General features: G+C 40.6%; 1 protein-coding gene across 5 annotated transcripts; it reads left to right on the top strand.

Moving 5' to 3' along the window:
- Positions 1–16: 16 nt before the first annotated feature.
- LOC138625274 (phosphatidylinositol 4-phosphate 5-kinase type-1 gamma-like) lies at positions 17–15,715 on the top strand. Of its 5 annotated transcripts, XR_011311226.1 has the most exons (18): positions 17–1,099; positions 4,586–4,614; positions 4,781–4,870; positions 5,000–5,130; positions 5,226–5,343; positions 7,105–7,257; positions 7,751–8,050; positions 9,180–9,388; positions 9,462–9,545; positions 10,089–10,137; positions 10,328–10,412; positions 10,506–10,679; positions 11,070–11,226; positions 11,321–11,380; positions 11,484–12,039; positions 12,223–12,257; positions 12,682–12,756; positions 13,848–13,931. XR_011311226.1 is itself a non-coding variant. In XM_069706089.1 (17 exons), exons 1-17 carry the CDS (start codon positions 1,006–1,008, stop codon positions 14,069–14,071), a joined length of 2,376 nt encoding a protein of 791 aa, XP_069562190.1. In that variant the 5' UTR covers positions 17–1,005; the 3' UTR covers positions 14,072–15,715. The 5 variants fall into 5 exon arrangements, 4 of the variants coding, with proteins under 4 accessions (XP_069562190.1, XP_069562189.1, XP_069562192.1 ...); XM_069706089.1 differs by lacking the exons at positions 12,223–12,257; positions 12,682–12,756 and adding an exon at positions 14,069–15,715 and having other exon boundaries at positions 13,851–13,934; XM_069706088.1 differs by lacking the exons at positions 12,223–12,257; positions 12,682–12,756 and adding an exon at positions 14,069–15,715 and having other exon boundaries at positions 13,848–13,934.
- Positions 15,716–15,973: the final 258 nt, after the last annotated feature.

Here is a 15,973-nt window from a genome sequence, read left to right as displayed (position 1 = left end):
CCGTGTTTCCCGTCCGTCAGTCCAGCCCATTCTCATGAACACGATATCTCGGGAACACCGAGGGAATTTATTAAAATGTTATATTTATATTATGTTCATTTGGACTCAAGGATGAACTGATTAGATTATAGTGATCAAAGGTTAAAGGTCAGTGTGACCTAATAAAGCATGTGTGGCTATAACCCAAGACTTCATAAACCAATTCTGATAAAAATTTCACACAAATGTCCAAAAGGTCAAAGGTCCACGTCACTGTGAAATTGAAATCTTCTTCTAAAAACACTGTTCTGGTCATTATTCAGAGCCATAACTCAGGAACAGAAGGAGCTGTTGTAACCCTTTTAAATTGTAGTGATTCCATAAATAAGTGTGTGTGTGTAGAATTCACAATTTGTGGCTTCTTCGCCACATCTGAAGAATTGGCTACGATTTTGTGTTCATGTTAATTTAGCTTTATTGGCCAAATCGTCTAAAGATTTTACCACATATGTGAATTTGGAAAGAGATGGATTTAAACTGCAACTTGACTGGTTGGAGGAGGCAAACAACCCCGAGACCATAATTCCAGTTTTAACACATTTTTAATTCAAAATGCTTTCCGTTCCGATTTTTTGAAAAGGTTTAAATTGCAAAATGTTAAAGACATTAAAATGTCCAGAATAATGTCTCCATCCAAGCGTCATAGCCTGTTTCCTACATGTCCAATTACTTTAGGGAGCGTAGAATGATGCCGTACGCGCACCAGCCGTTGCGTGATTAGAACGATGACGCAAGGCAGCGGCGGAGATGATCAGCACCACTGGCTCTGAACGTGCCCGCGTCGCTGCGGTTCTCCAGCGACAAACACGTCCACCAGTGGAGTTATGTGGTCTGCAGTTGTCTCGGTAAATATTGAGTGAGGTGAAATGACAGGATTCCGAGCGTGTTTCCAAGCGCATACACCAGCGTCTGGTTCTCGCTGAGGAAGGACACGGCCGCGCGTCGTCGTCGGGAACCGTCCGGGAGATGGACTGGGGGACTGCGGAAACCGGGGATGACGGGAGCACGAGCGAGGCAGCGGCCGCCGGGCTCTGTCTACAGCTTGACTTCGGGGACACCGGTTTGTATGTCTTTTTGGTAAAAAAAAAAAAAAAAAAATTGTCAGACAGTCCCATAATTTATTGGGCTTTTTTTTTTTTTTCTTCCAAACAGTGACAGCGAGTGTACTGGGGGAGAGGAAGTTGGACATAAGTGGGCAGCATCCTAACCTTCAAATTACACCGTAGTGCATCTCGGCACATTGACTTAAAGGGGTAGATGACAGGAACAAACAAAAAAAAAAAAAAGAAAATTTCCACCAAGACTGATGGCCTACAGAAAATAGTGGAACATGTCTGCTGTGGAGATGAATAATGAATTGCTTGCTTAGATAACAGTGTCAAGATTCAAGTCACTGCTGTTCAGTTGTAGTCGCCTATCTGTCAGTGGCTCACTGCAGGCTGGCACAAGGCGCACATTAGCAATGTGTACACACACACACGGTCCCAGAAGACCCAATGTTTGGCCTGAATAAGTGTGGAGCTTTTTACTTGCATGCTATAAACACACACAGGAGTCACTCTTATGTACACCATCCGCTGGAGCTACGCTTGCACACGATGGACTACTGAGCTGTCAGGTGTCATTTTGTTTTTCTCCGCGGCATCTGTCTTTCTGTCTTCATAGTTCTTTACCATATCTGTCTGGTTCTCTTCCTATCCAAATCTGAAGAGTGCCTTATGTAATCTGATGTGGAATTATAACATAATTCATGCACTAATCCCTTGCAGGTATCAATTCCATCGCCGTGGATGGCATGGCTACAAACACGTTAAGTCATGCATGACATGTTTACGATATCTATGTGGAAACTTGACAGAAAGAAAACAGATGTGATCCTCTTCACTTAAGCTTGTCCAGCAAGTTGTCTTTGCATGCTCATTAAAATACAGTTACGCTGGATATTTGCACAGCAAATTATTCCAGCACATTATATTTGTGTGCGGAAAGCCTCGGGGCATCAAAATCTACTCCTGTGTTTGGTGTCACATTTATCTCACAGCAACACGTAGCCATTTTCTCAGCTGATAAAGGAAAGATATAATCCTCTTCATGACACACACACATGCTTTCAGGCATACTTCTCTGAGCACTAACATAAAATACTTTCATTACAAGAATATCCAAGCTGCTGTTCAGTAAACGCACATTTACTTAAGTGTTTTTACACATTCAAAATAAACCATTTTACAGGTAGCCTGTCACCCAAATATAAATGTTACATTGAGTTTGTCCTGTTTATTGCTTGCAGCTCAGTGACACGTTATCCTGGCCTGACCCTAATCCCACGAGATGCTTTGTTTGTACACCTCCCCAATGGTACTTCCCATTGTTCTGCCTGACAGGCTTTGTTACAGTATTAATCAGCAGGTTACAGGTGTGGGAAGGCCTTTTTCATCCTGCCACTGCCTAACAGGGCCCACTCAAAAAAAAAAAAAAAAAAATCAATCAATAAAATTAGGAGGATACTTAATTTTTTTTGGATGTGCAGTTGCATGCAGAATTTAACCACCATTATCATTTTATTTTTGCATAAATTGGCCAGCTGCATCTTTTGTTAAGTTTTTTTTCCATACACAAAAACATGTTTCAACAATTTGCCTTTCATCTGTTGCCTTTTCAGGAATGGCGATATCTGTGTTAGTCAGTCATTCCACCACGTTGGTCCAGACTAAATCATCTCAACACAGATTCGGTGATTTGTCATAACATTTTCCACCGCAATTAATATTGCGGTGGATCTGAACAATTGTGGTGATCACCTGACTTTTTCTTTATTGCCACCACACAGTTCACATTTGTGGTTTTAAATGAAATGTCCCAAGAATTTGTTGTATCGTCATGAAATTTGGTAAATATATATTTCTGTCCTGTTGATGGTAATCACAGTAGTAATCCTTTGTCTTTTAAACTAGTACTAGTAGCGAGGGTATAATCTTTCCTGTCAGCCTCAGCGCTGCTTTGTGTTTAGGGCTAATTCGATAATGTCTGCATGCAAACATGCTACACTGAGATGATAAGCAGGGTAAACCTTTGCCACAATGTTAGCATTTTTTTATTACGAGCATATTTGAAAGATGTTTGTTTGTGTTTAGCTCAAAGCATAGCTGGGCCGAAGTTCAGCCTCACAGTGTCGCTAATGTGGATGTTGACACTTATTCTTGCTATTAATGCAGCAGCTATTGTAAACAGTCAAAGTAGGGGTACGCCTGCATAGTACTGTACATTACCCCAGAGGACTACTCTACCTTACTGTCGTCACAATTTGAAATCAAATATGCCGCACTTTAGTTCGAATTTCTGACGGTTAAGATGGTTTGAGTCTTGCATTTTGCTATAGTCTACTGACCCATCAGAGAGTAGTCATTTTGATCTTTTATATAAGCTGTTATTGTGTTCTGCCATCCCCTCAATGATAGCAACATCTGCTACAGTGTGTGCAGTTGTACTTTAACATGGTTTAAAAATTCATTATCTCAGCTGTCGGCATCACATTCTTAATCCACACCCTCACACAACCTGAAAATGAACATGATGATGTAAACCGAGTAGTCTGTGGTACTGAGAAGTACTATGAACTGTCTCTTTTCTCACTCACTTCTTTCCTCTTAGAAAGTCTCATACAGACGCCGTCCAGTTGAGTTGAGTACCTCTCACGACGTTTGGAATGATTCTTCCTAATCCTTGCATGTGATTGGTTGGTGATGAGATCCGGAGACCTCAGCCAATGACAACACTCAGATTAGGGAGGCAGTCAATCCAATAGAGTTTTTTATGTTCTCTGTACAAATCTCGCTGATCCAGGAATAGAAATCACTGGCTGCTCACTGCAGAAGTCACAGTCTGGTTTAGCCAGTTTTTTCTATGTATCTTTTCTCTTTCTGGATTCTCAAACAATTGGTAACCTGTATAAATCCACTCTTCTGCTGGTGAGTTTACCACCAATTTATTTGGAACAAGGTTAATGAAAGTTGCTGAATTAGCTTTTTGCTTGATCAGATGCATTTTTCCCTTAAACTGTAAAACAAAAGGATCCTGAGTTGAGAGGTGGATTGAGATGTTGATACTCACAAGACACATTAGTAGCTCTTCAGCAGCTCTTCTGGAGCGGAAGTTTTTTTTTTTTTTTAGTTTCCCTGCTTTAAGTGAGTTGATTGTGTTGTACAATGCTTATGATTTATGTAGCTTTAACTGACAGCCTCATGACGTAGAAAGCCAGGCATCTGCACACGTCAGGCTATTTCATTTGTCAATCAGCATATGTTATCCGTGGGGCAATTATTTAACCTGCCATCAGAAATGAAGGTCTACACTTGGTCTTTTCCTACATGTTAAATCCCTACATATGATGACTTACATCTATCTCTGCAACACTCACTAACATTGTGAGTCTGATGCCAAAGTTAGTTTACTCTGCTAAAGCATTAAATCCCACTAAATAATGTAGCGATGTAGATACTTCTTAACCTGTCTTTCCTTCACCTTGTCCTTCTGTCTGTGTCCACAGATTCAGCTAAGAGGGTTCAAATAACAGAGGTGAGAGGCTACTTCACACTATACACATGTCTGTCTCACCTGTCTCTGTGACTTTGTTCTTCTTGTTAACCTTCTTTTGTCTGTATTGTTTTGCTGTATGGTTCAATTCAACCTGTATATAATATATGAAGTGCCTATATCACATTCTTTTCTTTCCTTCTGACAGATGCCGTCCCCATTTGGAGTGGGCCAAGCTCATGAGAAGAAGATTGGCCACCGGAGGGTCGATGCCTCTGGAGAGACAACATACAAAAAGGTAGAATTTTTCTCATTTCTCTTTCTCTTTTTTCTCAATTACTGTTCATAGGTTTGCTTGGCATCAAGATTCCATCAACTACTTCCCACCCACTCCTTTGTTTTCCTTCTCTTTGTTCTCCGCCTCCAGACCACCTCCTCTGCCTTGAAAGGGGCTATTCAGCTTGGTATTGGATATACTGTTGGCAACCTCAGCTCCAAGCCTGAGAGAGATGTGCTCATGCAGGACTTCTACGTTGTTGAAAGCATCTTCTTCCCCAGGTGTGTTTGTATGACTCAATGTGCATATGTGAAGTATTTAATGCCATCTTCATCCTCTTAAACTCTTCCTGTTTGTCCCACCTTGTTCCATACAGTGAAGGCAGTAACCTCACACCAGCCCACCACTACCCAGACTTCAGGTTTAAAACCTACGCCCCCGTGGCCTTCCGCTACTTCAGAGAGCTTTTTGGGATTCGACCAGATGACTACCTGGTGAGACTTATTTTCTGTGATGATCCATAATACATTCAGTGTATCTAAGTGTCTCCTTACTGTGCAGATGCAAATGTTGGCCTCATGCTACATGAGTAAGCAGTGAATGGGATTTTGACCAATTATTCATAACTGTCTAACACTTGCTCTGGAGAATCTTATTGTGTTACAATGGGCACCCATTTGGAAGAAATTATATGAAACTGGCTAAGAACTGCTGTTCAATAACGTACAATATTTTACATATTGTAGCACACACATTGGCAGTGTATGTGAACATTATTTCTACCAGTTATTCGAAATGAGCAAGTATATTCTTTTTAATCAATGGTGATAACAATGTTATCATTTTTATTTTTTTACATTTACATAAAAGATCTAGGCTCAAAATACTTTTATGTTGACCAAAATAGGACAGGCTTATTGTTATAACTGTAGCAAGTATAATACAGATCTAATAATCAAATTGATAATGTCAATATATAACATTTTGGACGTATATTAATATTGATTCAGATTGTTAAATATATCAAAGCCACGGTCACAACTTTTATCAAAAAATATTATTGCTGCAAACAGCAATATTTATGTACTGTATGTTTTTTTAGATTAGAGATATGAAAAACATCTCATTAATTTGAATAATACCATAATAGATAACTTATTTAAATATGGCTGTGTTTTAAATTCTCTCACTGAATGCATTCGATTGATCATCAAGGAAAACATACTCAGATCTCTGCTGCTCTGTGAATGAACATTAAGCCTCCACACACATAAAAGGTAAACTTTGCACATGCAAACGCACAAGAACAAGCTGTTGCACATGCCTTTACACATTTTGCACGTCAGGGTGTAAACACACACTCACACACACATGCGGTGAGTTACAAAGTACTCAGCAGCACATTTAAGGTCATATTCTACCTGCGCCAGAGGGAGATTAGTAGACTAATGCTTTCTTTTTTAAAATCCAAGTAATGGTGGCAGACAGTCAGGGTTGTTTGTGTTAGTGTCTACGTGTGTTATGCTTGCTGGTTGAGGGGTGGCGTGTCAATGTAATTGCATTTCGTCGACTAAGCCATACAAAATTAAATTACTTCACACAAATTAACTATAAGCAACAGGAACTGTCTCTGAACCTCTAAACAAATGATTTGATTATGTTCAAAATCCTCATGGCTCTAAAGCACTATAAGATATTCAGTGTAAATCAATGTCCATTGATGCTACTGGGGTGTCTGTGTTGTTCTTCTACATATGCAGTTCAATGTGGTTAACCTTCGATCAACATAATTCCTGCCCGTCTGTACAGTATGTTGAATGCAACATTTCCGTAGTTTAGGTAGTAACGTCTTTGGAGTGACTAATACTACATTAGGGCGAACATTTCATCAATCTATACAAATTTACTCTTCGAAAACAAAGCTCCCTTTTTAGTGCTGATGAGCAATAATAGTGACTGGGTAGATTTATTCGTCTTTTGAATGGCTTTTGGAAAATTCTAGCAGGTCAAACATTTGCAGTGCTATGTAGCCCTGTACCAAAGAAGTAATACATTTAGGATGAACTATGAGGTACGAACTCAGCATCCCAGATTATTCATTGAAAACAGGCAACGCAAGCATAAAAAAATGATCCAATCTGTTCTCATGGCTGCTGTTTAAACCATATTTTCAGAGATTGTGGATGAGATTGTCAGATTTGAGGCAAAATATCAGGTTCAATTCTAATCTACTTGTTCCCTGTGTCTCTGTTCAGTATTCTCTATGTAACGAGCCACTGATCGAGTTGACAAATCCTGGTGCTAGTGGCTCCATATTCTACGTAACCCGTGATGACGAGTTCATCATCAAAACTGTCCAGCACAAGGAGGCTGAGTTTCTCCAGAAACTGCTCCCTGGATACTACATGGTAAGACTCACTCATTTGAATCATTTCAGTTGCATACTACTAATATTTTAAAGGCAACCAATATTAACATTCTGCAGAAACTTTACTATAGGTTTTGTGATAGTGTGTATTTCAAGTTTTGGGTTTGTGGGCGTGGCCTGCTTGTGTACATGAGCCAAGCTTAACCAGCAAGGAAGCAGCTAAAACATCTAGTCAACTTTATCCTCTTTATCCAACCCCATGGTGTTGACCCCAGTTAGCAGTGACGTCAGCAAGTGGCTTTGTAATAAGTAAGAGGTGAAACCCAAACTAAGCACTCCTTAATGGGTTAAGCATGCACACAGTGGAAACACATGGGTAAGCGTTAAGGCCTGCGGATCGGTCATGCTGTCTGCCAGGTGCATGCTACTAGGGCTGAAACACCTCCAAGCTAACCACTGATGTACCACACTTTCTCCTCCTTTATTTTTTTCTGTCCCTTTCCCTTTGTCTGCTCTGTCAAACTTCTATCCAGAACTTGAACCAGAACCCCCGGACTTTGCTGCCAAAGTTTTTTGGCCTTTATTGTGTCCAGTGTGGGGGCAAGAACATCAGAATTGTTGCGATGAACAATATTTTACCACGCTCTGTACGGATGCACTTGAAGTTTGACCTGAAGGGCTCCACATACAAGAGGCGAGCATCCAAGAAGGAAAGAGAGAAGTCCAAACCCACCTTTAAAGACCTGGATTTTCTGAATGATGTTCCTGAAGGCCTCATTATGGACCAGGACACATTCAGCGCTCTGCTCAAAACGCTGCAAAGAGACTGTCTGGTGAGAGAGAGAATAAGGAGGAGTTAGATGAACCTTGGTAGAAGTAGTTGACCATTCAAAGGTTCAATAACTAAGATTTGAATAGTGTCTTGTAATACCTCTTTGTATTTTGAGAGGCGATAGTGAGTCACTGTAGCGTCCAGTCTGTCCTCACTCTTTGAGTTAGAGCAGTTTGGTCAAATGTTCCATTTTCATTGTTCTGCTGTTAGTTAATAGTTGTTGCTTTTTATAACTAATAACTGTAACATTAGATTGATCGGTTACAGAAGTGGATCAACTAAAAAATGGCAATCAGTTAAGCCTATAGTTTATGTTATAGCTTGCTCATCTCTGTTTTCAGCAAGATCATAGTGGCAAAAAAAACAGCCACATCAAAACTAGATATTGACATTTTTGGGAGTGTTTTTCGATATGGTTTTTGTTGTCATTAGATGCATTAAAGAACCTTTTTGAATTGTCCATGCAAGGTCAGTACGCCAGGTTTGTTTGCTACATGTTAATGTCAGATAATGCTAGTCTAACAGCTAACTTAACATATTAACACTACCAGGGACGTTATACAATAAGTTATCTTTATAAGCTAAAGTGTACTCACCACTCTAGAAGGAACGTTGCGAGTTCAGTATCAAACTTCATTATATTTGTCATCGAGAAGTGTCTTCTGCAGTGGAAAGCATTGCCAATGTTGACTCTTGCTTTGCTTCTATTTTGCCAAGCGTTTCAGCCATTGCTGTTTTTACCGTCAGTCCAACGAGAGGTCAGAATGATGGGACGCTACAATGACTCTCTTTGGCTCTTGAGGAGCCGGGTGGTATTACGAGACAGGATGGGCCTGGGCTAGCTGGTCAGCATGCCGATATCTGTGCAATGAAATACATCATGTTAAAATAGTTATTTCTTCATACTGTTGATAGTTTTAGTTCATTATCAGATTTTTGAAACTAAAAATTGTACATATTGTACTTTTAATTTTATTTCGATGAAGGAATGGTAAAAGAATACAGGAAGGAAGGCTTAGACATTCCTTAAGCCAGTTTTCATTATACCCCATTCTGTAAAATCATAACACATAGTCGCCATTGTATGCTTTGAAAATGTTTTGAAATATTGTTTGTGTGTTCTACGTCAGGTTCTGGAGAGTTTTAAGATTATGGACTACAGTTTGCTGCTTGGGGTCCACAACAAAACCCAGGCAGAGAGAGAGAATCAGTCCCAGGGCTCACCTGTAGGAGGCGGAGATGAAAAGAGGCCTGCAGCGCAGAGAGCGTTATATTCCACTGCCATGGAGTCGATACAGGGAGGCTCCACATGCAGGGACACACTTGACCACGATGACACGTAAGTTACCATTTCATAATGTTCAGCCTCACATCAAATCCTCACACGATGGTAACTTTTCTCCTCTGTCTAGTATGGGTGGTATTCCTGCTGTGAGCGGTAAAGGAGAGCGCCTCCTGCTGTTCATCGGAATCATTGACATTCTGCAGTCTTACAGGTAGGCAATCAACCTGTATGTGGCATTTTCAGCCATATGCCACTAGGCAAGAAGAAACAGAAAAAAGAAACAAGGACTAGGTGGGAGCAGACGTAGCATCCCTCCTTTCACTCAGCATTACGATTTATGGGGAATGCGGTTGTAAATGGCAGACTCAAACCATAAGCCTGAGTATCATGAAGGCTGCATTTCAGTCTGGCTTTTGTCAGACATATCAAACGCCAAATTTTTCTTTGGTTTCCAAATTAAAGCATGTTTAGAATGAGGCTGACAGCAATCCATACATGATGTGTCTACAAAGAATATTGAAAGACTAAGAACAGATCATAAAAGACCATAAAGTATCACCACACATATTGTCTTTTAGTAGATACAGGTGTACTAACATGCAGAGGTGTAACATGAAGTCCAGTCTTTTAAAACAGATCTTAAAATGCACGGCAACATTGCAAGTAGGTTGTAGCCACTAATTCCATGCTGAATTGCCAGGTAACCACAGTAGGTCTCTGACTGAATAAATAATTTAATTGTGTTGTCTGACAGACTGATTAAGAAACTGGAGCACTCTTGGAAATCTCTCATTCATGATGGGGTGAGTAGCGTTCACAAAACTGTTATGTAATGGTCTGTATCCGTGCATAACAAAACGATATAAAAACAAATATCAGATATTTTTTTGTGGTATTTTATGTCATTAGTGAAGAACCTTCATTGTCATTGTTTAAGAAAGGTGCAACATAATAAAGATGATCTTGACTCTTTCTTCTTTTTTCCTCCCACAGGACACAGTGTCAGTTCATAGACCTTGTTTCTACGCAGAGAGGTTCTACAAATTCTGTAGCACGATTGTCTTCAAGAAGAGCTGCTGTGAGTTTACACATGCACAAGCCTCATGCATGCTGACTCGGACATCTTACCTTCTGAGATTGTGTATGAGTAACCCATGTCTTGGTTTCACAGCATTGCGATCGTCTCCATCGAAGAGAGGACGGGGGGCGCTCTCCGTGCCCAAGTCCAGCGCTGGAGCCGGTTCAGCTGGGCAGCGTCCTTCACTGAGTGACGACAGGCAGGAAAACTTGGACAACTTGGAGAACCTCAGAGGAGCACGCAGCTTCCCCATGCTAGAAAACAATGGTATGACTTCTAAACTGTATTAGTCCACATTGATACACAGTCATGAGATCAAATGAGGTGATAAAGCCAGTCTAGTGCTGCTCACAGGGTGTATTAAGGCTTTTCTTAAGGTAGGTGGTATGCAGAATGGGGAAAGCCAAATATAAGATATTAACTGTCCACATTCACAGTTGTACACTTAGATGATTTTTAGAGTGAATTGTTCTGTGGTACAGAAACACACACTTTTGTCTCTTTATATATATATATATATATATATATATATATATATATTTACTTTTAGTTTGCAGGTTTTTGTTAAAGTAGTTATGGTCTGTTAATTATTGAATTTGCATGTTTTCATCACTCTTGCATATAGCTCATGATTTCTTACTTAATTTTGCCCCACAGGGAAAGAGCCACCCTGCACTCCTCCTTCATTTGAAGATGCTACCACAGCATCTATTGCTACCACTCTCTCATCTAACAACTCCCTTCCGACCACCCCATTCGATACGCCAGAGCACCCACGCTACAGGAGACAAATACACTCACCAAACATGGCCAGGTGAGAATAAATGTATAAATATGCAGTATCATATCTGATCAATGACTGTGTGCTCTCTGCTTCTGACACCCTATGTGTTCTCATATACTTTCAGGTTGCACAAAGAGGTTCATGGAGAAAGACAGGACACCATCACAGTGGAGGTGGAGCTCAGGTACACACACACACACACACACACACACACACAGGAGCAAAATATAGAATAATGATCTGTCTTTGCGGTATTTTGACAGTATTCCTTGTCTTTCTTCAAACAGTAAAATCCCAAAGAGCACGGAGCTCACACAGATGACAGGCCTGACCTCTCCGGGCCACCTATCACCCAATCATCTGCCTCATGTTGTTGCTTCATCCACTCCTCCCTCCATCAGACCATCCTCTGTATATTCTTCCTCTAGCCTTCCTCCTTCCTTTGTGTCCTCCTCCTCCACTGCTCAGTCCGCCGGCCAGTCACCCTACACACTTTCTCCATCTATCCGTCCCTCCACCAAACCACTCACCTCTCCCACAGCTGCTCAGTCGTTCACTCTTTCATCGCCAGCCTCTCATTCAGCCACACAGCTCATACTTCCCAAGTCATCTCCAATGGCCTCCACCCTCCCTCCTGCCTCAGCATTTACTCCTATCTGCCCCGCATCTCCTCGCTCCTCCACCCACAGCTCCTCTCACCATCTCCCCTCAACGCCCCCCTCCTCTGTCCCTCCAAGCCCCCAGGTGCCTCAGCAGGTACCACACACGTCGTGCAATCAGCTGTCTGTGTCCAGCAGCCACAACTCACTGGATGGAGAGGTGCCGATTTCCGACATATACTTCGTAAGTTATCATTGTCACGCTTCAGTGGTTTCGTCTTTTTTGCTAATGATGCCCAGAGTACGATAATGATTTAGTTTAAAGGTAGTAAAACCAATCAAAATGAGGTGAAAGGTGATTCATACCACTGGGTTTACAAATAAGTCAATTTCCTTTCTGTTTTTCTTCTACTGGGGTGTTTTGCAGTGGCCCAGTCAGGACAGCGTGGTAGAGTTATGATGGTGAGGGGGGCCATGTGTGTTGCAGTGCGCATGTAATATGGGAGTTGCTCTTGCTGTCCAAAAAGCTTTCTGTTCTGAAGCACGATGCTATCACCAGCCGTAGTTCATGCTTTTGAATGTATCAGCAAAACATAGGTTGTCTTTCCTGCACAGCATGATTGATATCTGTCAATCTGCATTCCTACATCCTGTCAATTTCTTCATTGCTCTCCATAACACTCTCTTCTTTTTGTCACATTATTGTGTTCATTCCTTTCGCTCTATCAAAACTGCTTCTGTCATCATACATCATCCCTTTTATATCTCCATTTTCTTTGTATAATAATTCATAACAATTCCTTCATTTTCACGTGTTCGCATTTTATTCGCCTGCGTGTTCATCTCTCTCTGTGTGTGTGTGTGTGTGTGTGTGTCCACCCATCAGTATGCAGATGGCAGATATTGGGTGTACTCTCCAGTTCTTGGTCGCCGTAAGCTAAACTCTAGCTCAAGTTACAATGTAAGTCACTACCAAGGCAGTTTGGGCCATTTGTAACACTAGCAGATGTCTCTACATGCATTGCATTGCTGGTAACTGTTCCACTGGGACTATCACAGGAATAGCTGCTTATGGATCTTCAGAAGTATTTAACAATAAAGCTGTATTTCACGTGACTTATATAGTGCTGAAGTCTGCAAAAAAAAGAAAAAAAGGTACTGTATATAAAAACTGCTGCTTCTGAAGCTCCATCACCTGCACTTAAATGGAGCATGCATATTTATGTAACATGTTACCAGTCATTTTAATGCTTTGAATCTCTTACATCCAGTAAGTTAACGGTAGCTTGTATTAGTTTTTACTAATACCCAGGTTTCTACCCTGTAGTAGAGGCAACACAGATGAGCTGTTGAGCTGATTAATGCCGTTGATTCTCTAGAATTAAATCTATCCCTCTAATTTAGAAAATTACGTCCTTATAAAAGCTATTAAAGCCCTTGAAAATGTGTTTTAAAATCATCAATAAATATATATTTTACATTGGATATCATCATGACTAAAGAGACAGCAATTAAATTAATTACATGGATATCTCTTTATAGGTAACCTGGAAGGAAGTTAGGTTTAGTTCTTATAGATCATTTCACAATAATACAGAGCCCACTGAAATCCAGGGAAGTCACATTTAAGAGTAACTCTGCTAACAGGCATCATCAGGACTGTGTGTGTATGCAGTGATCAGGTGTGATTGACAGTGCTACTGAACCCAATTCTGATTCTAATGTTTGTAACCTGATTGGTGCGCAGAAAAGTGACATTACCTTCAGAGCACCGAACATGCAAAACAGCACAGTGCATCTTTAAACTATTGCATCTCAATTAACCTCCTCCCTTCTCCTCCCTTCTCCTCCTTTCTCCTCCCTTCTACTCCCTTCTACTCCCCTCTCCTCTCCTCTCCTCTCCTCTCCTCTCCTCTCCTCTCCTCTCCTCTCCTCTCCTCTCCTCTCCTCTCCTCTCCTCTCCTCTCCTCTCCTCCCTTCTACTCCCTTCTCCTCCCCTCTCCTCTCCTCTCCTCTCTGCCGATGCCCTCTTCTGGCTGTGTTTGATAACAGCAGACTCAGGAGGATCGGGGCTGGGTGTACTCTCCTCTACACTGCAGCTCAGAGTCCAGAAGGGGCTCAGATGGGGAGAGCGAGACAGTAAGTTTACAGTTCATTCATGTCAATTCACAGAGCAGTAATGAATGTATACGTTTGTTTCCTCCCTATCAGCATCTCTAACATTAATCTTCTGTCTCTGTCTCTCTCTCTCTCTCGCTCTATTTGTCCCTCAGTAAGTGGCAGTGGAGACAGCAGTGAGGGGTGGAGTCGGAGGCTGTCTCCATTTTCAAAAGATCTGAGGTTTTAATCATAAAGCCACCGGGACACTATGAAGATTTATTGCTGGTTACCCATGCTGCATGTGGGAGCTTGCTTTGACAACTGCAACAAAAACTACAGGAATGAACTTCGGAAAGAATATTCATGTATAAAAGAGCGCAACCTGCACATACATTAAAATTAATGTACAGATACAATTATTAAAAAATGATACAGCAAAACCTCAACTCCTGGACAATCTGACAGAGCAAGTGGAGAACCTAAAATAACATCGTACAATCAGCTGAATGACACCGTCAATGATTTTGGTGTTTGTTCATAACAAACACGGACCCGTCGGTGGCTAATGCTGGACATCCAAACCGTGATTAACAAATTAAATTTAAACAAATAAATAAATAAAAAAAGTTGTACATTGTAGTGACGATCCAAAAATTTCCAAAGATACCAAACATCCAACCATTTTCTGCCAGAGTCAGGTCACGGTGGGCAGCAGGCTAGGCAAGGTAGTTCAGACATCCCTCTCCCCAGCTCTGGCTATGCAATACGGACAATACTGTATGTGCTTGACTTTAATACTTCAGACTTCATTGAAGCATTTCATTTTCACTAGGGACATGTCAAAGCTGTGTGTAATTTTACTTTTAGCACTTTATCAGTGTACATGTGGCTGAGGTCTTTTGAAATTGTTTGTGTCGTAGGTTATTTTGTCATCAGTTGTTGGTTGAAAACTCATTCAAACACAGTTAATGTTTAGTGTGCTGTGTGTACACAGTGTTCTGTTTCTTCCAGTGGTGTGTGGTGGTCCACTTAACACATTTTGATCTGACAATGAATGGTTGTGTTCAAATTGCCTTACTGACTCATCATTGTAACCATTTTTGATATTTGCTGGTCACATGTAATCATTGAGAGAAAAAAAATTGAAATGCAAACATCAATATTAATACTTGTAGCGGACTTAAAACAATATAGTAGCCATGCGTTTTTACCTTTTCAGGATTTAGAACAAAGACATTAAGAGAGAGCAAAGAAAAAAAAAAGATTATCTTTTGTAAAATGTTGATAAACTGTGTATGTGCTCAAGCACATGCATGCAAGTCTGTGCGTGCCCTTATGTCCCTGTGTGTGCATGTGTTTGCATGCATATGGTGTGTGATTGGGAGACATATGATATTTTTCTGTCCTGCCTATTTGTCAAATTGTCAAAGGGTGTTATTGTTATAGGCCAAGACGGTTTGAAGCAGCCATAAGCATGTTGGCTGTGTGAGAAAAATGAAATTGAGATTTCCCGGTCATTATTGACTCTGGATTAATTCATTAATCTATTAACAGATTAAACAGTGTGCTGAACTGAAATAACTGCAGTTTTCTAAACAGTTTACTAACAAAATACAGACTGTACCTTTCTTCTTCCATACATGGTGATACATGCTACAACAAGGTTCACCATAACAGACTTCCTGACTGTGTCCGTAAGTACCACTGTATCATATTGCTGTATTATTTGAGTCTGCTGAAGTTAACCTGCCTGTTTGTAGGCAAGTGTTTGTAGCTGATCACTGTAAAAGATAATAAAATTATATTGTGTAAAAAAAAAATGCTGATGTATTTATAATATATATATATATATATTTTAATCAAATAATCATATTTCAGCTGCAGTTTTGTAAAATAGTAAAGATTAGTCCACTAGGTGGCACCACAGAGTCTCAGAAGGAATAAATCTCAATCCTCCTACATCTTGATAAGAATCCCGTGCAGTACTTTGGATCATTTGAAAATTCACTCTCTTCATTACATTGTCAAATTAAATTGCACAAATACTTGTGCCAGAATAGGAGCTGCCGAGGGGTCAC

The sequence above is a fragment of the Brachyistius frenatus genome, unplaced genomic scaffold, assembly GCF_029030835.1.
Source record: "Brachyistius frenatus isolate BFR_SWC_R1_liver_20210118 unplaced genomic scaffold, ASM2903083v1 Contig_61, whole genome shotgun sequence".
Classification (NCBI taxonomy): domain Eukaryota; kingdom Metazoa; phylum Chordata; class Actinopteri; family Embiotocidae; genus Brachyistius; species Brachyistius frenatus.
Note: the sequence above shows the minus strand (reverse complement) of the source record. Positions and strands in the feature narration are given on the sequence as shown.